This window comes from Ascidia mentula, chromosome 6, assembly GCF_947561715.1.
Source record: "Ascidia mentula chromosome 6, kaAscMent1.1, whole genome shotgun sequence".
Classification (NCBI taxonomy): domain Eukaryota; kingdom Metazoa; phylum Chordata; class Ascidiacea; order Phlebobranchia; family Ascidiidae; genus Ascidia; species Ascidia mentula.
The window spans coordinates 8,969,229-8,989,235 of record NC_138571.1 but is presented as its reverse complement, the minus strand read 5'-3'; the positions used below and the strand labels follow the sequence as shown (position 1 = coordinate 8,989,235).

General features: G+C 36.2%; 3 protein-coding genes across 4 annotated transcripts; 2 read left to right on the top strand and 1 right to left on the bottom strand.

Annotated features, from left to right (window-relative positions):
- Positions 1 to 345: 345 nt before the first annotated feature.
- Positions 346 to 3,794, top strand: LOC145905854 (cytochrome b5-like). Of its 2 annotated transcripts, XM_082993159.1 has the most exons (6): positions 346 to 1,080; positions 1,552 to 1,588; positions 1,795 to 1,886; positions 2,217 to 2,281; positions 2,580 to 2,620; positions 3,390 to 3,794. In XM_082993159.1, exons 1-5 carry the CDS (start codon positions 952 to 954, stop codon positions 2,602 to 2,604), a joined length of 348 nt encoding a protein of 115 aa, XP_082849285.1. In that variant the 5' UTR covers positions 346 to 951; the 3' UTR covers positions 2,605 to 2,620; positions 3,390 to 3,794. The 2 variants fall into 2 exon arrangements, with proteins under 2 accessions (XP_082849285.1, XP_082849284.1); XM_082993158.1 differs by lacking the exon at positions 2,580 to 2,620 and having other exon boundaries at positions 363 to 1,080.
- A 4,763-nt stretch (positions 3,795 to 8,557) lies between these two features.
- Positions 8,558 to 12,869, bottom strand: LOC145907115 (nose resistant to fluoxetine protein 6-like). Its single transcript, XM_082994549.1, has 13 exons — positions 12,602 to 12,869; positions 12,350 to 12,495; positions 11,671 to 11,846; positions 11,530 to 11,612; positions 11,078 to 11,245; positions 10,699 to 10,888; positions 10,465 to 10,636; positions 10,209 to 10,280; positions 9,881 to 10,005; positions 9,584 to 9,743; positions 9,269 to 9,458; positions 8,787 to 8,945; positions 8,558 to 8,684 (listed from the first exon to the last, which is right to left on the bottom strand). Exons 1-13 carry the CDS (start codon positions 12,867 to 12,869, stop codon positions 8,569 to 8,571), a joined length of 2,025 nt encoding a protein of 674 aa, XP_082850675.1. The 3' UTR covers positions 8,558 to 8,568.
- Positions 12,870 to 14,484: 1,615 nt separating this feature from the next.
- LOC145906724 (phosphoribosyl pyrophosphate synthase-associated protein 2-like) lies at positions 14,485 to 18,457 on the top strand. The gene is made up of 10 exons (XM_082994176.1): positions 14,485 to 14,680; positions 14,746 to 14,865; positions 15,234 to 15,406; positions 15,474 to 15,589; positions 15,737 to 15,980; positions 16,513 to 16,590; positions 16,648 to 16,718; positions 16,789 to 16,860; positions 17,036 to 17,110; positions 17,190 to 18,457. The coding sequence occupies exons 1-10, from the start codon at positions 14,598 to 14,600 to the stop codon at positions 17,346 to 17,348; spliced, it is 1,191 nt and encodes a 396-aa protein (XP_082850302.1). The 5' UTR covers positions 14,485 to 14,597; the 3' UTR covers positions 17,349 to 18,457.
- The last annotated feature ends 1,550 nt before the right edge of the window (positions 18,458 to 20,007 follow it).

The window sequence follows — 20,007 nt, the reverse complement described above, 5'->3', positions numbered from 1 at the left end:
GTGTTTTATGACTATAATAAATATTTTAGGAGTTCAAAATATATTTGAATAATGGAACTAAACTAAAAATTTAACATAATTTAACTTTCAAGTCATTTGGACCATTTGTCGTTTTCCCACAAGAAAAAAATTCAGACAAACGTATACCACGTGCATGCTTCCCCAAAGGAAATATGACGTGATGCATTGCACAATTTTTGTTTACGTTTACTTTTTCACTTGCCCAAACATGATTCATCACCACGAAGTACACTATACGGTTCATCAGTTTTGCGATTGGGCGAATTTTTGACATCTTTGCACAAAGCAGCAGTGCATGCGGGTCAGGTTCTTTTTCGTTGGTGTAAATTAAACGTGGTGGATGCAACGTGCATATCTGCCCTGCTGTAAAGCATCCAAGTGGATTGTAGTGTCGTAATAAGTACTCGACTTTAAACTTAAATGTTTACCTTTTGTCGGCAAACGACGTAAATGAGACGTGACCAAGGTCTCTGGCAAATGCTAATATGCTAACACGCGGAGTTTGAATGCTGTGTGACCTTCCCCATTTGGGGCAAATTTGTGACATGGCATTCCGGAAAAGTGTCGCAGTAAAATTAGTAACCACTAAATTCAAGACAGGAACAACGTTTGAAATTAATTAGAAAGTAGAGTTTTTGAAAGTTAAAACCATTATATTTTGTTTTGTCCGGTTATTGCTCTTGTTTGGGCCTACACTACACTACAACTAATAAAAGATAACCAGGATGCAACATAGTTTTACATATGATGGAAAGGTTGCAGTAAATGATTGACAAAAACTTTATGTTTTAAAACTAATATTTTCTAAAATATTTCCATTTATTTGATGCTTTTCTTTACCTGTATTGTTTTGCTGTTGACATTCCATAGTGATGAACTCTAATTTTCTTTTGTTTCAAAGTATCAAATATTTTTGAAACACATCTTACAATGGCAACAAACCCGGGAAAAGAAACCAAGGTATTTCGTTTGGAAGAAGTAAAAAAGAACAACGATGTAAAGTCATCATGGATTGTAGTACACAACAAAGTGTATGATGTCACAAAGTTTCTTGAAGAGGTAACAAAAGTTTTTCTGATGGAGTAGACAAACTTTGCACTGAATATGGCTTGGTTCACCGATCCGGTGTTGTTTATTGTTTTTTCATCAACTTTGCACTGAATACACAGACAATAGATCTAAGGTCAGATTGGAATAAAAATGTTGTTGCAAAATTTCATCATCTTTTCTTACAGAAAAGGTAAAAGTATGTTGGCTGGTCTACACAGTCAACATTCACTGAAAAAATATCCATGCAAGCAACATCTATTCAATCTGGCTTTAAGACAGACTAAACCTAAATTCAAAAATGCTTATTGATCATTATTGATAAGATTAACACCACACAGAAGTTAATATATGCAAGCTTGACACATACATTGCTTTTTTTCTCAAAATCTAATGATAAACTTTGTATTGTTTGGTATACAAATATTGAATTTATTTTGTGAATATCAAAATGCCTCATTATAAACTCAATTTTTGTTTTAGCATCCTGGAGGGGAAGAAGTACTTTTAGAACAAGCAGGTATTTTATTAAACTTTGTATATTGTTAGAATTGGCACCAACCCCTGTTGAAGGACATGCTTAAGACAGACACATTAGTGATAGATGTATAGTTACAGGAAGCATGTCAGAGCAGGTTTCCAGTCAATTAACCTTCGCGTGTTCCATATGCTGTGTGTCCCATAATGCAAAAAATACGTAACTTATGATCTTTTGTTGTTCTAAAGGTCAAGACTCCACTGAAGCTTTTGAAGATGTTGGCCATTCCTCTGATGCACGTGCAATGATGATGGACTACTTGATTGGAGATTTGCACCCTGTAATACAATTTATGACAATTTAGCATCAAAGACTTACACATTTCATGTGCTTTGGCGTATTTCCCCATTGCTATTTACATAACACAATTTACAAATTTCCTGTTCTAAATAAGTGCTACATATGCTAATTATTTGTCATGGTTAAAGATAAATGGAACTTTTTACGATAACAGTTTTTAGTATGGAGACAAAAACTACATACATATCATTAAATATCATTAAATATCTTGATGGTGTTTCCACATTTGTGATAAAAATGTGAATTCCTAAAATATACATAAAAAAATGTAACTTTATCACAACAGAAACTTTTTATGAATGTTTTACAGGATGATTACATTTCTGAAAAAGGAAAAACAAAATTTGTTTCAACTGGCGAGGCATCTTCTGGATCGTAAGTATTTGTTACTTTGTTTGTGTATATATATCATATATATATGTTAGTTTGAATTTTTACTTCTTTTTTGGTTTGATACATTCCTTTTATTTGAAATGGGATTAGTTTTTTGTTATGTTGCTTTATTTTATGCACACTCATGAATGGCTTTTTTATCAATGTTATTTTTTGTTGATCAGGATAAGTTGACAATGTTTTGTGTCATCCCATTAATGATGTGATATTTTTTCAAAAAAATATCCATCCCAAAGTTACATGATTTTGAACATCGACTAACCATCTGTTAATTTGACAGAAAATCAGATTGTAGCTTATTGTGATCAACTTATAAACAAAGTAAGTTTTCTTGCAACATAGAAATAATGATTGCATTCCTGCATTACAAACAAACAAACCCTTGCTTTTTGTTTAACCTTTGAATGTATTTACACAGAATAGTGTGTGTGTGAATGTGCATTATGGCATTGAGACTTGAGGGTTAACTGTGTCCAACTTATTCGGTTATTGACTTCTGAAAAAAGACAAAGCATTTCAACACAATGTTGCTGTTTATTTTTGAAAAAGTTTTATCTCTTATTAATTTTTGATTAAACGAGGTATATTTATTAGTCAAACTGAATCAAAAGCTATTTTTAACTATGTATACACCATTTATTTTGTTTCTACCAAACCTTGCAGAAACATTTCCAGACAGATAGTTATAATTTTCTTGTTTGCAACTGAATATAGTTGTTCTGAAGTACTTCAGGTGCAAAGAACAAAATGTGCACTTTATAACATAGGTTAACACAAAATTATTTCTTTGCATTTTTTTTTCAAAAATAGTGTCGCAATACCATAACTTGCAAATTATCTGCTAAATCATGTTTTAGTCTTTATTTAGCTCATGCAGTTTTGCATATAACTACATAGATTGTGATTACATGTGTGTTTTGTTGGTGTGTTTCATTCATCTTCGGTTGGCTTTATCTTCATTTATTAAGCCAGCACTACTTGGTAAATGATATTTCAAAACAATGGTATAGCAATTATATGCTTCATGACATATAAATACATTTTTAATATTTGTTGGTCAAACACTAATTACCAATTTTTCTGTTTACAGAACTTTGTCAAACTGGTTGATTCCTGGTCTAATTGCACTGGGTGTTGCTCTTGTATACAGATTTTATGTTGCAAACTAAAAATTTAATGTAGTTAATACCTGTTCGTAATTTGGATTGATAATTATGGATCGGCTGACGAGTTGCACTGCTTCATTTTCACATTTTCAAATTGCAACTTGTGACACTAAAAACCCTCACAAGATCCTGTTCTTATAAATATGCAATCTTAGGTCATTCAGAAAAAAAATTATGGTTTGCACTGAAATGGAACAGAAAGTACATGTTTTGTTTTTAACTTTGCCATCTAATCATGGTTTTCAAAACATGTATGTGCATTTTGTGATCATAGCTTGAATGTCAACAATTTTTCTGGTTGCAAGAAATACAATGTAAAAGTACATTTAGCAACTTAGTCATGATGTAACCAGCATTTATACCATTGAACTCGCTCAATGCGTATTAAATTTCTCCGGATTGGTTTTGGCGGGAGACGTTTATTTGAAGCCTGCAGCGTACCAATAGAATACCCAGTCGCTGCTGTGCTGAATCTAAGTCTGCTTGCGTGTTCTTGCTGTTAAAACTAAATACGAGTCCGAGAGCAGACTTATTTATTTAATTAAAACACACGTTTGCAATGCCAGGAGGCGTAAGTTAAATTTGTTCCAAGCGCGTTGGTGACTGAGCGAGTAACTTCTACCGCGTGCCAGTTGTTAGTTAAGCGACCGAGACTATAGTTGGGTGACAAAGTTAATGACAACGAATTAAGACAACAAATTTCTGACCACGAAATAAGAGACAGAGAAAAGTGCGAACGGGTATTTAACAAATTACAATGAAGAAAAAGGTCTGTCGTCGAGCCGGATGCCAGAAGGCTGTGCGATTTCTGCCGGAAAGCCTAACACCGTCTGCAGGCTTCGGTCCGTCTATGTTCCAAATGTGTGAAGAATTAAGTAGGGAAACATGCGTGTTGCTACACATGCCTCTTCCTTGTGAAGATTGATGGTTTCTCTCCTAAATCCAGTATCGTCTTGTCGTTAGGTTGCTGTGCTGTAAGTTGACTTGAATCGGTTGCATGTTTTGCTGGTCATCGTCTGTGTTTCCGTCGTGGTGGCAAACTGTCATGGTGTTTGTTTTACTGTGTACAAAAGAACACCGGCAGTAAAATGCTCAAAACAATTTAAAATATTCACGAAGCGTTTATGGAAATTGCGTGCTGCATTACAAATTACAAAGGTTATTAAAAGCTGTGAAAAGTTAACCACAAATTCCATCGCATAGAAGCATGCGCAACAAATGCTTACATTTTCTCTTGGGCCGTCAAAAGTATACGCAACAAGGACTCCGCTGGATGCCGTCAACAAGTAAATTGACTCATCTCGTGTAAGAAATAATCAGTGCTCATTCTGGTACGTGTATAAATAAAGAGCTGGTCTAGCAATATGCAATAACAAACGTAGTATAGGCATAACTAGTGATGTTCCCAGTTCCAAATTATCCGGCCCGGCCGGATCCGGATAGTTATCAATCAAATCCGGCCGGATAATTTGGATCCGGCAGTTTGTTAACACCGATTCGTGTATTTTATCGGCATGGCAAAAATGTTCGATTGCCAAACAGAATGCTATGCTTATCATTAGTGGAACAAATAAACGTGGGCATTTATTAATATAGTATAACACGTCACGAAAAACCTGATAACAAATTACAGAAAAATCGGAAGTCGGCAAGTATCACAGACTGGGTCCCAAAAACGAGTAATTTGCGAAATGTTTGTCCGTTTGAGGGACAAAAATGCTTTCCCAACTATCCGGTAAAATTAAGTTATTATCCGGCCGGGTCCGGGTATTGAAAATTGGTCAATATCCGGCGCAACACATCACTAGGCATAACCATTATCCTCAATGCCAATTTTTTGAATAATGCCACGTTTTAAGACACGATTTCTGCCGGAAAGCCTTCGGTTTATCTGTGTGCCAAATGTGTGAAGAATTAAGTAGGGAAACATGCGTGTTGCTACAAGCCCAACAGTAGGATATCGGTAAACGACATCTTTGTAACCTCAAAATCAAAAAAAATGCTGAAACGCGTGTTTCTATTCCTCCCTACTGATTACCTAAAAATCATGAGGCGAATGCTGGACTGCCGCACCATAGAGCTCTGCAACAATGGAAGTTCGATGTTACTATGTAGATCATTGGTTTCCAAAGTGTGCGCCAGCTCCCCCCTGGGGGCGTTTCCAATCGTACGGGGGGCGCTGGAGACCAAATGGGCAATTGGGAGGCGCTAGGAAATAAATGACCGATTGGTGACAGGGCAAATTTTCTCTTATAGCGTAAGTCAGTGTTTTCCAACCGGTAATACGTTTACCATTTTCCAACCTGTGGTACGTTTACGTAAGCACCTTTCCGTAATTTGCGGGTACAGTTTAAATTAAAAAAATCGCAATCTGATTTCAAAATTTTCGATAGTTCATACTGTAACGTCTGTTGAACGCGCCCCGGTTCTTGGCGCGGAACGTCACACGAGGCGGAATTCCCGCAGTTAAAACGCGTATCTTTAATGGGCCTCAAACTCGCTCACTCAGTTGATGGTATCCTTGTTATCGAATGTGCAGTACGCACTCGTACGCAAGATAGAATGTATTCGAAATGTAGACGATACAGACGTCGGGAGGAGACGAAAAGACACGTAGGACACGTGGACCCTTAGAACACGGTTTCTACACAGAATGCAATGTGTCAAACGAATACACTTCACACGTAGTTAATTACAGCATAAGGCTCACCAACTATTTGAGAACCGGGAATCTCTGGACCACAAAGACGGTCCAAGCAGTTACTGTCGCACACCTAAACGAAACAAGCAACATAAACTACAATGCGCCACTATGACGTAACACACACAATGCTTACCGATAACTTTGGGCGACAGAAAGTTAAATACACCACGCTTCACGTGTGTACAAATGCAAGAGAGACACTGTGAGAACAAAGACAGCGTCAACACCGTGTGTAAACTTAATCACATAAACAAGGGCAGCTATATACTGTTCAGCGAACTGACTTCTAAGTCATCGCAGTTAAATTTGCCAAAGTTACAATTTACACATTTCGGCTATTTAGTACTTCACACATATGTACAAATAGACTTACCAGAAAATACTCGCTCGCAACACAAAAAACCTTTTGCAGAATCAAAATGACGTACCACTGTGCTGCACAGTTGTCGTTCACAAAAAGGACAGAACCACCGTGGTTCAACCACGTTGCGTTATCACTTAAAACTTGGTCTATTATTATTACGTCATAGACCGTATGAGATGCAACACACATTAGTGTAGAGAAAAATGTGCATTCATAGAAATCGGCAATTACTGCCAAACAAGATGTAACACATCCCCTAGGTTACTTTGTAACACTCAACTAGGTGGTACACGACGAAATTGTTTTACCTCCGTGGTACGCAACCTCAAAAAGGTTGGGAATCACTGGCCCCAATGGTTCAGTCCAATCTTTGTATAATTTATGCTACTTCAAAAAGGGCTTTTCTCGCGTGCTGCTAGAGTTTGGTAGTGAAATATTAGAAATCAGACGAAATTGGTGTCATTCCACCAACCTCACGTCTCACATTAATTGACGAGCAACAAATAAATTCGTTACGTTTTTTGTCTTTTCTGTTGGGCGTTGTTAAACGACTATTAAAGGTGTTTTTGGGGGCGGTGCAGAAAAAAAGTTTGAGAAACACTGATGTAGATGGTAACAACACAGTAAAGGTAACATAAGGATGAAAATGAAAGTATTTGTGATAAAAAATTCACCCAAATCGGATTACGAGATGTAAAAAGAGTTTTCCAGAATTTATGAATTGAATATCCACAGCCCTTTGTCAAGGAAGAGATTACGATTCAGAGACCGCCGGCCTCGTAGGAATTAAACGAAGTTTTGGGTTAACTGAGTATTTTTAATATTTATAAGCCCTTAAAGTCCAGTCGAGGGGATTTGTAACTTTGAGGCCAAAAATGTATAAACAAAACAAGTGTTTATATTATGCCAACTATAATCTCATCTAAGAGTATTTGCTATTCACCTCATTCCACAAATATATATCATTGAATAAAATCCGGATATTTAAACAAAATCTTTCGCGAACGCATTTCTAAAAAATTGGCTACACTAAAATATGACAGATTGTATCGACACTGAGAAGTTCCTCGTTTGTTAAACTACCGAGCTCGCCAAAACAGACATCAGCGAGGCGTTTACGAGCGAGAAACTCGGTACGGAAAACGGTATGCCGAGCACATCTCGTTTATGGCCTCGTACAAGGACGCAAAGAAAAAGAGACAAATCGTCACTTATCCGGAGAAAGGGACATTTGCGTCGCATTGTGCTATGTTTCTGAATACGTGATGCGTTATTTGCCATAACTTGCGCATATAGGGCATTTCATCCACCGTTAGCCTAAAATCAAAGCAACAATTTGATTTGAGATTTCGGTCGCATATTATCGTAAACTTACCTAAATAATGTAAACGAACAAAAAAATGTGGGGTAAATTCAAGATTCTATGCCACATTTCTTTTATAGCTTTTGCAAATCTTCACAAAAATGTTAAAACATACTGCAAATGTAGGCAAGCAAAATTATACTATTACCCCCAAGTCTAACATATCCCATGATTACTTGGTTACTTTGGGCTATTTTTGAAACAAATAATTGCAAAATATGTTTTTTTCGACAAAAATTAGTTTAGAGAGTTAGCTGAGATCCGCGTTAGTCAGCCAGGAAGGGTTAACGAGGATCGTTCAGCGAGAACGCGGCTCGTCATACCAAAAATTGCGTTAGCAAGCTTTTGGTGTCAATGGCGAGCTCGCTTTTAGGTGGCGTGCGACCCATTATAACTCTTTTGGCGTAATCTAGTGACAAAATCGTACGCAAAAACAACGGCGAAATTTATTTGATTTGAAAGGGGTTGATCAAAATAATTCACAAAAAGATTTAGAGAATAAATAAAGATTAATACAGTTCTCGGTTTTTTATTTTAAACAACTTGATAAACTTTGCCAGCAACAAAGAATATTTCTTCACAGCGTTTTACGCTTATCATGATAACTATAACAATCCTGCTTGGTTATAAATTACCCACAATTTTAATAAGCAACTTGTTCGTTCTCGTTTGTCACGTCACCTTTTCATTCTTTGTTTTGGTAAAAAGTATTTTTGCAAGTTTTAAGGCGGGAGCTTCCACAAGCATGACGAAAATGTAGGCCACCAATAAAGACAAAAGGCAAGAACCTAAAACAATAAAACATTTAATCTAAAATATGACCAGAAGTAATTGGTAAACATTAATAAGACTTGTTGGTCAAGTTATATGAAATGAATTTTCTTTCGTACTTATGAAAAGCATAAAAATGGTCCGGATGCTGTAATGGATTCGAGTTTCTCTGGTCGCTAGCAATGCCCAAATCACCAAACAATGCAACAAGTAGATGGCGTAAGAGAGTTTAGCGAGAGGTCGTAAAGCAGGTAGACTTAAGATTGTGTTAATTCCACCTGAAGCAACAAAACATGTCATTCTCAGTAGCCAAAAACAAAAATTCCAAACATTCCATAGCTGTATTTGTTTAGCTGTGCACAGAAATACAACCTTTATGTATAAATTTTGAGTGCGGTTTCAAAACTAGCATTTTTAAAAAATGCGTTTGAATTGATTTTGATTATTTACTGCAGTCGAACCTTTGCTCGAAGGAAAAAAGTACTTAAGATGGAAATATAATTCGTCCGTTTTTGTATCTGTTTTCACCTGGTTATATCATAAAAAGATTTTCAATTTATAGCCTACTAATTGTATTTGGTGGATAAAAACTTTTGCTTACCAGCGTAACCCTTTACGCATGCTATAGTCAACCAAGCCAGAGAGGCACCGAACAGTGGTCGGGATAGAGCATTGTAAATAGCTGAATACAACAACCCAATTGGTTGTGCATTTTCGATCCAAGGTTTCAGCGAAAAAATTGAAACATAAATTCCAAAAAGACAGAATATCCACCCCATTGCTGCCCGAAACTGCAACAAAAACAGCATAAAAAATGGCTCACCTTCGTGTTGTTCTCAAACACAATTTTGCACTTCTTTATCAAACCAAGTCCAATCGTGAACGACGGATTTTACATGAAAACAAGTCTACACACCTTGTTAAATTTGAGTGTTTCTCTGCGGTGCAGCAATAAACCTGTTAAAACTCCAACCAGATACGTTGAAATTCTACACCATGGTTTAGTATAGGTATCAGTTTGAATAGGATTCTCTGTTCGGTCCGTCATTTCGGTGAACAATTGGTTGTTTTTTATCCTGAAAATGTAAAGGGTTTATGTTGCACACTTCTAAACTCAAAATTACCACCCGTGACTTAAAATAGATTTACATTAGAATACAAAGTGATTTCAGCATTATTTGTCTAGCCTTGAAGCTCATTTCATTTTACTTACTTGACGACTCTGAACAACACTTGCGGCATTTGTGACGTCATAATTGATATTGTAAATGTCACAGAAATGCTTGCAAGTAGTAAAGACGTAATTAAAGCTATCCCCCTCCCAGTTGACCTAAATAACTTCAGTTTGGGAAATGCAAAAAGCACATTTTTCGCATTACGATTTCTAACATAACAAGGTATGGGGCTTTGCAAATGGACAAGCGAAAGTGAAATTAACGTTGATCAAATGTACAACTGTGCTTATCATGCTTATGTCGTTACAAATAATGCGGCGCAGATGTATTATTTTATACAGTCAAACTTAACCTGTACCTATTGACCGAGCGCAGCAACATCATGCAAACTATGAAGAACTGCATATCATTCGCTAAATACCACGTCCAATCCACGCACTGGAATAAATAATGAGAGCGAAATTATAAGTTTATAATAAGGTTTGACTGATAAAAAAAGGGTACTAATTATTATCAAGAACTCATTTTGAAAACTACTTCTAAAAAAGACAAAAAAATCCCAATTAAAAAAAGTGATAGGCCTACAACAGAGTTTAGTTTTTGATTGTGGCAAACCGTTTACCTGATCAGGCATATGTGATGGGTAAACGTTATTGATGAAAATGATATTGCTCCACCAAAATTTTCTACATTGGTTGGAAACAAATATACTTTTTTCTTGCCAAAAAGGCCCGTCCTGTAGAACAGGACCAGCAAGGGCGATGAGTATTAACGCAGTTAAGGAAGGTGTTAATCTGAAATGCAATAAAACTCACCATGATTTCAGACGTAACAAGCAAATTTGATTTTCTTGCACCTTATATATCGGTAAAGTAGCATTTTGAAGAAGCTAAGGCTTTTTCCGTTCTGTTTCGTCACTTGTAACCCTTGGTAACAGACCAACAACCCACTCACAAAGAAAAATGAATCAACGGCGAAAGTTCCATTGAGGATAATTTGTAAAATCCAGGAGTTTGTCAAAGTGTCTATCATAGTTAGGGCATTGTCTGAAATATACGGTAAAAAATTTTCTGCGTGTTTCGTTGCTCGATAATACTTTTAAATAGTGGACTTATAAATGTGAAAAATATTATATATCATAACCACGTATTTTTCACACAGTAAAACATTGCCAGCGAACCGAAACTTCTTTTGTGAAAAAACTACTTCGTGTTTATCTACTGTGTGAAGTTTACCTGCAAACTTAATAGGGATCAAAAACGCGTGGCCAAAAACCACCCACAACATTGAAAGAACCCGAATTCCGTTGATACATCCGATGTCATTTCTGTTCTGTTGAGTCGTCATTAAACTGTTGGTGTTTCGCTGAAGAGAAAACGCCAGAATAATTTCGTGTCTTTGACCTAATATAGAAAAGCAAGGTTTTTTTTTGAGCAACATACATTAAAAAAGTAAGGTAAAAGCTGCAATTAATCATGCTTTTAACAGGTTTTGTGCTTTTTTAGGTTTTAGCGTGATAATACCTTGCGGTAAAAATTTACGGACAATCATGATTTTAATATTGGGTTAGTTGTGGTTTTAAGCCGTATAAAAAATTTTGTTCTTTCACTATGTAATGCAATTAGTAACGTTTTTTGTAATGTTTGCTGTAAAATGAATAAATATACACAAATGTGAAGAATAATACCTTCGTGATTTACACGATGTGACGTCAGAGAGTCGTACATCGACGCAAAAAATACCAACGCAGTTAAAATGGAGGTGACAACTCTGCAAGTACAAGAAGATAACTTTAAATTTTACTCTTCGAAATAAAAATGATACCAACATCAGTATTTTGTAGTAAATCCAATATTCGTGCAAATCCTCGGGGCACTTCACATTGAAAGTTATGTTCTTTGGCACAGCACCAAACAATGACGTAATTTCTGACGTAGTGCACACGTCAGGAAAGCAACCACCAACAACCAGATTCATTCTGTCGGAAATGGCGATTAGTGCAGTCTAATAAAAAAAAATAGTTATTGGCACTTTTTGTATTGGACAGGTTTAAATTGTGTGTTCTAGATAACTTGTTATTTCTACAACTAAGTTACAACATTTCAACAATTTCATATAATAAGACTTGAAGAACTATAATGTTTTTAGCTTGTCCAAATTAGATCAGAATTTAAATTGGGCCTACTCAAAATTATTTAGGTTTTTGAGATTAGAATTACTAAGTTCACTAAACATCGAACTGGAATTACAATTCAACAAGGCCGATACACACAACATCGGAATTAATGTGTTTACACATATTGATGCATAACCACTTTGTCTCATGCCAGTGATGCTGCTTATGTGTTTTCAACAGAATGTTAATTCCTCGATAAAAGATGAAAAAGACCCTCACGACATATTATGTCCGCTCTTTGAACATTTGACTAGCAAGGACAAAAACTGCCAAGTACATATATAGTGCTGTTGATGCACCAATACTTGAATGACGATATAACTATCTGCACCTTTGATGTATTGACTTTAAGGTTAATGTTGCAATGCTTTCCTTTGTAGAAATCATTGTTCACTTCTTTGCAATCATAATACCGTCCCGGAAATACGAAAGATCCTTTCAAAATCCCGCTTTCGTATGAACCCCACGAATCCACCACTACATTAAGCAAGTTGAAGTTAATTATAATGACCAGAGGGCTTACTGAATTATTTAATTTGTCAACCAAAGAACACAACTATCAAATATTTTGGTCCTTACTTACTTTGCATTGCGTCCAGCGCTTGAGCCGCAAATTCATCGCTTAGTTTTTGCAAGGCTCTGGAACAGGAAAGTCCAACTTCCGACCGATGCGTTAAAACGTTGGGATTAATACTTTTTAAAAAAATTGCAATATCCTCTCTTGATTTTAAATTATCGCTTAACTGACTGAGCAGTATATCTACCGGTTGCATAGATTTTGGACTTCCTTTGCAATACCCGTGACTCAACAAAAGCACAATCAGCAAGTGCAACAAGGTTCTGACGTGCATTTTGGTTTTTAGTGCGACGACCGATATACCTTAAAAACAAAACTTGGTCAAAAAATGTGTTTCTAGAACTTCCATGGCGTAATAACAAACATCAACATGAAAATCGTTCAATTTGTCCGCCATCGCGTAAAATTCTTTCGTATATTATTTATCAAACACCAGACACCTTGCCAACCAAATTTTCTGCATTTTTTATTAAATTCTACTGAAGCTATTAGCAAAGTGCAATGGAGACAAAAATGATGTAGAACAGATTTAAAGCACACTTGGTAGTCAAAAACCTCAACAATCAGTTTAAAAGCGGACACAAAATGGAACGGAACAACTAAACCTTTTAATTTAACCAAATCTATCACGGCTTGTAATTGCCCAAAGCAACTACAATTGGCCATTCTTCTAAACTTGGTCACTTTAAGCTGCAGGGCGTTTGTAACAGGCTTGCGTACTCAAAACGGACGCCGGAAACTTGAGCAAGGCATGATGCAGCGTGCTGTGAACCACACGTTAGCTGTTTGACTTCAGTCGACTCAAAACCAAATGCCTTCAAGTTTCAATGTCATTCTTTACCAATGGATAAACATTGTACAAAGTGCACTTACGCACACTGCGGTTCAATGAATTTGTCAGCTATTTATACCATTGTTACGTAACAATTGAATATTTTAGCAATGCTCTGGCTATATATGACATCGCAACTCTGCTGCACAGGTGATTGAAAAAAGTGACAACTTAAAAAAATCCTGTTATTCGTGCCGTTTTGCTTATTTATAGGCCACAACATTACAGGCAACGTTGACTACAACACGCCCGGATGCACAAAATTATAACAAATAAAACAAATTTGTGCGACGTATGTAAATGTAACTTCACGTCGAAATACAACAAACTACACCTCAAACACGAAAATTTTTTTAAAAACCTGATGACAAACCAGATAAAACATTGTCCCAATGACGAACATAACAAATTTTTCGCCCCAGGACAAATTCAAAAAATCAAGTATATGTTGCATGACTCTTCACGCGAAATTGTTCAGGCTTATAGCTATACCATCCTCTAAGACTTGTCCATTTGTCAGTCGTCGTCATTTTCGGTTCCACATCAATGACAACGCTAGTTATAAAGCTGATGCATATACTTATACATAAATGTGAAGAAACAGCCTCAGTCAACTAGCCTACATACAAAAACACGTAAATTGCTTTGACTGTAGAATTGCAGTACACCTGTGGAATTTACAAAGTATGCGGCACCCAATGGCGTCACACTAATCAACGGCGACAACAAATGCATCGATCAGTCTTTCTATCCCATTCTGGATTGAGGTTTTAATATCATAATAAAAATTTATGCTCTTGACATTACTGATAAACCGTATAATTAAGAATTACCGCAGTGAATTTAAATAAGGCTCGCGGTGCCCACCCATACTGCCGCGGCAACCCTGCTAAGATTTATGTATCGTAGATATAAAAATTTAAGCGAATCTTTTGTCAATTAATCACCATTGTGAATTAAAAAACTATGTTTAAAAATCGCGTTTAAAAAGGGTTCGCATGAAAATAATAATATATGATTTTTATGATAATGTTTACGTTCTTTGTAAACACGTGTGTGGAAACAATGAGCGGGTGTTTGTAAGATAAGTCGCATTTTGGAGCAGTGTGTGGTAAAAAAATTTGGTTGAAGTCTACAAACATTATTCCCGAAGCTTTGCCATCGGTCAAAATGAATGCATATCCAGACTCTGGAAAAGATATTTTGCTTTTTACTGGGAATTCTCACCCAGAATTGGCACGTCTGGTTGCAAGGTAATTGGGATAAATTTCGAATTATTACCAGTTGCGCAAAGCTTTTATTTAAATGAATTTTATAGTCGAATGCCCATCAAAATTGGAACATGTGCAGTTTATCAAAAGCCAAATAAAGAAACAATAGTTGACATTGGGGAATCTGTTCGGGGAAAAGATGTTTTTATTCTGCAAACTGGAAGCAGGTAAAATGTTTTACAACACCTACTGATTAGGTTAGTGTTAAAGGACTTAGTTGTGAAATTTGTTGTGAAAACAAAATTGATGTGAATGCTGTATAACCTGGCATTAATGTTTTTGTCTTGCAAAGTCAATTTATTGTAAAAGTAAGTAGGCTACCTGAATTTAAATGTACAACTTAGTCAATACTTCACCTGAGCATGTTATTCCGTTGTTGAAATGACCCAGATTTTACTTGTTTGGGAAAGTGAGATTTCACAATTTTATTGGTGGTAGCTTAGGGGCAGATTGGTCTAACTTGCAACAGGTCTTAATGATTTTTGTATCAATGTGTTTGTTGTATTTGAAAGTAAGAATCTTGTTTTGGTAACAGAGATGTCAATGATGCTGTAATGGAGCTACTTATTATGGCATATGCTTGCAAGACTTCTTCAGCCAAGCGAATTATTGGAGTAATTCCATATTTACCTTACTCAAAACAATGCAAAATGAGAAAGCGAGGCTCTGTAGTCTCCAAGCTTGTTGCTTCCATGTTGTGCAAATCTGGCAAGTTAACTGAAAATATGAAAAAATAAATAGTGGTAAACTTATACGTACTGTATATTATTACTAGGACTTGACCATGTTATTACAATGGACTTACACCAAAAGGAAATTCAGGGCTTTTTTGATGTGCCAGTTGATAATTTAAGAGGGTCGCCCTTTCTTCTCCAATACATACAAGATCAGGTATATATATGAGTTCTTGGTTGCAACTGATCTTCTTGAACTAAAGTAGCAAATTTTGTTAAAATTTAAATATTTATGTTTTATGTCAACTGTTTTGGTTTCCTTATATTGGAATTTGCCTTCTCTACAACCAAACCTTGCAAACAGATTCCTGACTACAGAAATGCAGTCATAGTTGCCAAGACACCAGCATCAGCCAAAAAGGCACAGTCATATGCAGAGCGTCTTCGTTTGGGAATCGCTGTTATTCATGGTGAGCCACAGGATTTTGATTCAGATCGAGAAGACGGTCGCCATTCACCTCCTCCTCCTTCACCACAAGCTCCTCCTGCTCCACCATCAGATAGAGGAGATGTGATGAGAATAGTAGAATCTTGGCCATCTTTTCAAGGTTACTTAGTAATTAAAAAGACACACTGTATCAGCATATGACATTTCCAATTACTGAATATGTGTTCAACTTTGTCATAAATCAAGGGTAACATAAATGTAAAGAAATCAAAAATAAAATATCTACTTTTTTTTCTTACACTGCAGTTGGCATAAAACATTTGCTTTATAATATACATCATAGATGTATAGGTTTCTTTGAGCCAGTGGCTTTCCCCCTTTTTCCACTTGCAGACAGACAAAATTCTTGTCAACTTTTCACTGTGATTATATGAAAACCGAACTGAATGTATTAAACAGAACAAACAAATAAGAAAAAGTAATGCGATAAATTACTGCAATCCGTACTAGAAAAAATCCATGTAATATATATGAGAATATATGTTAAGCTGCCAGTACAAATATTAACTGTGAACTGGTGTTTAAGAAACGTTGGTTTGAGCCTCTGAGCTGTATAACAAAAAAAAATTGTCTTACTTGCAAGTTTGTTGGATAGTTATAAGAGTCAACAAAAATGTTGTGTTTGTTTTTAGAGCGCAAAGCCTCAGCGGTATTGGCATCAAGGAATCGCAGTGTTTCAACTGGTCACTTTGAGACAATAGAAATTCCAAGTATGTCAACCAATTTAAAGATTTTTGTTGTGTTCTGTAATTTTATTTTTTGTTTAGTGCTGACAGCAAAAGAAAAACCACCAATTAATGTAGTTGGTGACGTTGGTGGCAAAATTGCCATTATTGTGGTAAGTGCACAATTTTCCACATGTTAACCAAATCACATCTAAATAATATTTACTTGTTACTGGTATACAGGATGACATTATTGATGATATTGATCCATTTGTGGCAGCCGCTGACATATTAAAAGAACGTGGTGCTTATAAGGTGTGTATTCTGGTATAAGTGTGTTGTAAATACTTTTTGTTTGTATCTTTAGCAACTTCCTGATATTTGCTCCTGTAAATGTATACGCTGATTGTGCTGGCCATAAATTTTCAACACTAAAGACAAAAAGTTGAAAGTGAAAATAGATACAAAAAAAGCAATTTATTTTTCACAGGTATATGTGATGGCAACACATGGATTGCTGTCATTAGATGCACCAAGAATTTTGGAAGACTCAACCATAGATGAGGTTAGGCAATCCAAACGAATGATTTTTGCTTTTGATGTTCTATATTATTGGTGTTAAACAATTGGTTATTAATGTCCAGGTTGTTGTCACCAATACTGTTCCACATGAACTACAGAAACTTCAGTGCCACAAAATCAAAACTGTGGATATTTCGTTTATAATGTCTGAGGCAATCCGAAGGATTCACAATGGCGAGAGCATGAGTTATCTATTTCGTAACATTTCCATTGATGACTGAATATGGTGATAATTTTGATTTTACTTTTGGTAAAAAAAACATTTGGTCAATGTTATAGCCGTCACATGTGATCATAACTTCTTGTTTACTTTTAAACATTGGTGTTTTCTGTAACAAACATTATAAGTGTTGTTTTCTTGTCACAAGAGTTTCTCACCCCACATAGTCCTGTTTTGGGCCACTGAGCGAAGTAAAAATCATGTTTATACACCAAAGACAAAGAAATTGTAACACTATGACAACTTACTGGGTAGGGTTATTTTTTTACCACAAAAAACTGAAGCACAGAAAAAAAAGTTGATAAACACTTTCGGAGTGCATCAAACCTGTAAGCCGTAAGATTGCAGACTCGTTGCCAATATTTGCTGGTAGGTTCGAAACATCGTTGTATTGAAGACCTGTAAAACATCATCCATAATGCTGTGGTATGTAGCTTGTGTATGCCACTAAATGATGTTGTCATTATCACCTTTTTTGTGTGAACCTATGGTTTTCAAACTGTTTGAGAGGCTTGCACGAAAACATCAGTGACAGTTGTTCAAATTATAAACCAATGAGCTTGGTCACAAATATAGTGCAGATGATATTAGTACCAACAGCTCCTCAAGGTTGCGCTAGCCCATATTTGCCAAGTTACTTAAAATGCAACAGAAGACAAAAAAACGGCCGCAATTTTGGCGATGTGTCTCTTCCAATACAAATTTATAAAAAGTAACAATATGGTGTTGTGTTGTGTGCTTCACTGTTAGCAACCACTGCGCAGCAATTCGATATTCGTCACATAAATCGTGCAGCATATAGGAATCATGAATTGACTGACCTTCAAGTTGTTGTTAAATATCCGTTGGTCTTTATTGTCGTGCACTACAGATTCTGCTTAAAGAGTCTGAGAAATCCAAGTCATCTTGTGCTGCTTATAACTGTCTATATTGTATGTTTGTTTTTTATTAAAGTAAGTTTCGCCGACGGGAAATACCCTTCTCGTACCCCCGATCAATGTCAGAAATTTTCAAAGCGCCAGTTATTTGTTTGAATGAGTACAGATGCACGGTCTGTGCTGAGGAGTTCACGGTTTTGACTTAGCATCACCAGTGGGTATGACGTGACAATGCTGCAGGTCAAGATTGGCTGAAAATGCATTGGTGTATAGAAGTTCTTCAATAAAACGCATGTAGCGCAGCCGTAAAAATCCCTTTTGAAAAAAAATTTGTGAAATAAAAGACAATAAATTAAATAATCAATGTGTTCTCCTTATATTCTCCAGGCCAGTTAAGAAAAAAGCAAAAGATACAAATATTTGCGAAACACTGAGAAAAATCTAAAGCTTTTATACTCTCCATCTGCAGTCATTTACATACATACAATCAAGACTTATTCACCGACTTGCTAGTAGCCGTTAATTCCAGACGGTTTTCTTCGCCAAAACGTAAATTTTCGTTATTGGTGCGTGGTAATTATATTCCTCGGCAATTTCTGCTTTGCATAAACGTAAAAATTTCTCATTAAAAAATTATCGCTGCACACCAAGCATTTTATTGAAGAACTCCTAATCTAAAGCTTGTGACGTCAGACCCATTGATAACGTAAATTCGGAATATTTTTTGTGGGTCACGCCAAAGTACTTGTTAAATCAAAATAAGTTTGGCGACCCTGCTGCAATTCTATCAAATCGTCAGGGGGACGAAAGGTCGACGGTCTAAAAGAATTAACTATCCAATTCGAACTGCAATTTTAAGCAGCGTAGTCATCTCCAACTTGTTATCGTCCTGCAATATATAACAGCTTACCGCTAAAATCTGGAACCACGTGGCTAAGATGGCTATATGTAACAAAAAACACCAACGCATAAAAAGTCCCATATACATGACATTATCATGAGCACCTCGTGAGACCTTATCAAAACCATAGTCGTGCCTGTGGTAAAGTATATACGAGGGTGTGTGACAATTGCTTGTGTTTTTATAACAAGTGATTCAGTCAACTTGATAGACCCAGGGATATTTCAGTTAGAATAAATCTTGAAAACTAATGCTAGAAGTAAAGGCATATGATTTTTTTTTGCCGATATACCTCGTAAATGTTCACGTTGTGTTAGGAAGAGGATGCGTGGGTAATTGATAGATAAAGAACGGATATGCAGACGTTTATCAAAACCACTGGGACCCCGGGCTGTTTCAGTTTGATGGAATATTTGAGATATGTGAGAGGTGGGAAAACAAGAGAAATTGACAAACACCAGTAAAAAGGTTTTGGGGAACCGAGAAATGACTTCCAAATACGGTTAAAATCTGTGCGAATGTTAACGCCAAAATTTAGTGCAGATGTTGAGATCAATTTAATTTTTTTTAATTAAACTATATCCGCCAATTGCGTATAGGTGCTCGCGCACCACCGGTTGGGAAACACTGATAATGAGTTTTAATTTCTGTTTGGTTGGCAAGGACTGCAATATGTTCTTGTTATTTGCGCTAAGTTCTTTTTTGGTTTCCTTTCATTGCAGAAATCTACGTTCCCGGAAACCCTAAATCGACCATATTTGCACGTATATATTGACGTAACCAAGACGTTGATTTGGTATGTTTGGATGCAACCCGAATGCGACCACAATTGCACGTCAATGTTAACGTAAGAAAGACGTTGATTTGGTACGTTTGGATGC

Coding starts and splice junctions, on each gene's coding strand:
- LOC145906724 (XM_082994176.1), top strand. CDS start 14,598: ATGAATGCATATCCAGACTCTGGAAAAGATATTTTGCTTTTTACTGGG. Junction 15,590..15,736: donor TCCAATACATACAAGATCAG/GTATATATATGA, acceptor CCTTGCAAACAG/ATTCCTGACTACAGAAATGC. Junction 17,111..17,189: donor AAGACTCAACCATAGATGAG/GTTAGGCAATCC, acceptor ATTAATGTCCAG/GTTGTTGTCACCAATACTGT.
- LOC145907115 (XM_082994549.1), bottom strand. CDS start 12,869: ATGCACGTCAGAACCTTGTTGCACTTGCTGATTGTGCTTTTGTTGAGT. Junction 12,496..12,601: donor AGCGCTGGACGCAATGCAAA/GTAAGTAAGGAC, acceptor TGCTTAATGTAG/TGGTGGATTCGTGGGGTTCA. Junction 11,246..11,529: donor ACATCGTGTAAATCACGAAG/GTATTATTCTTC, acceptor TTTCTATATTAG/GTCAAAGACACGAAATTATT.
- LOC145905854 (XM_082993158.1), top strand. CDS start 952: ATGGCAACAAACCCGGGAAAAGAAACCAAGGTATTTCGTTTGGAAGAA. Junction 1,589..1,794: donor AGTACTTTTAGAACAAGCAG/GTATTTTATTAA, acceptor GTTGTTCTAAAG/GTCAAGACTCCACTGAAGCT. Junction 2,282..3,389: donor GGCGAGGCATCTTCTGGATC/GTAAGTATTTGT, acceptor TTCTGTTTACAG/AACTTTGTCAAACTGGTTGA.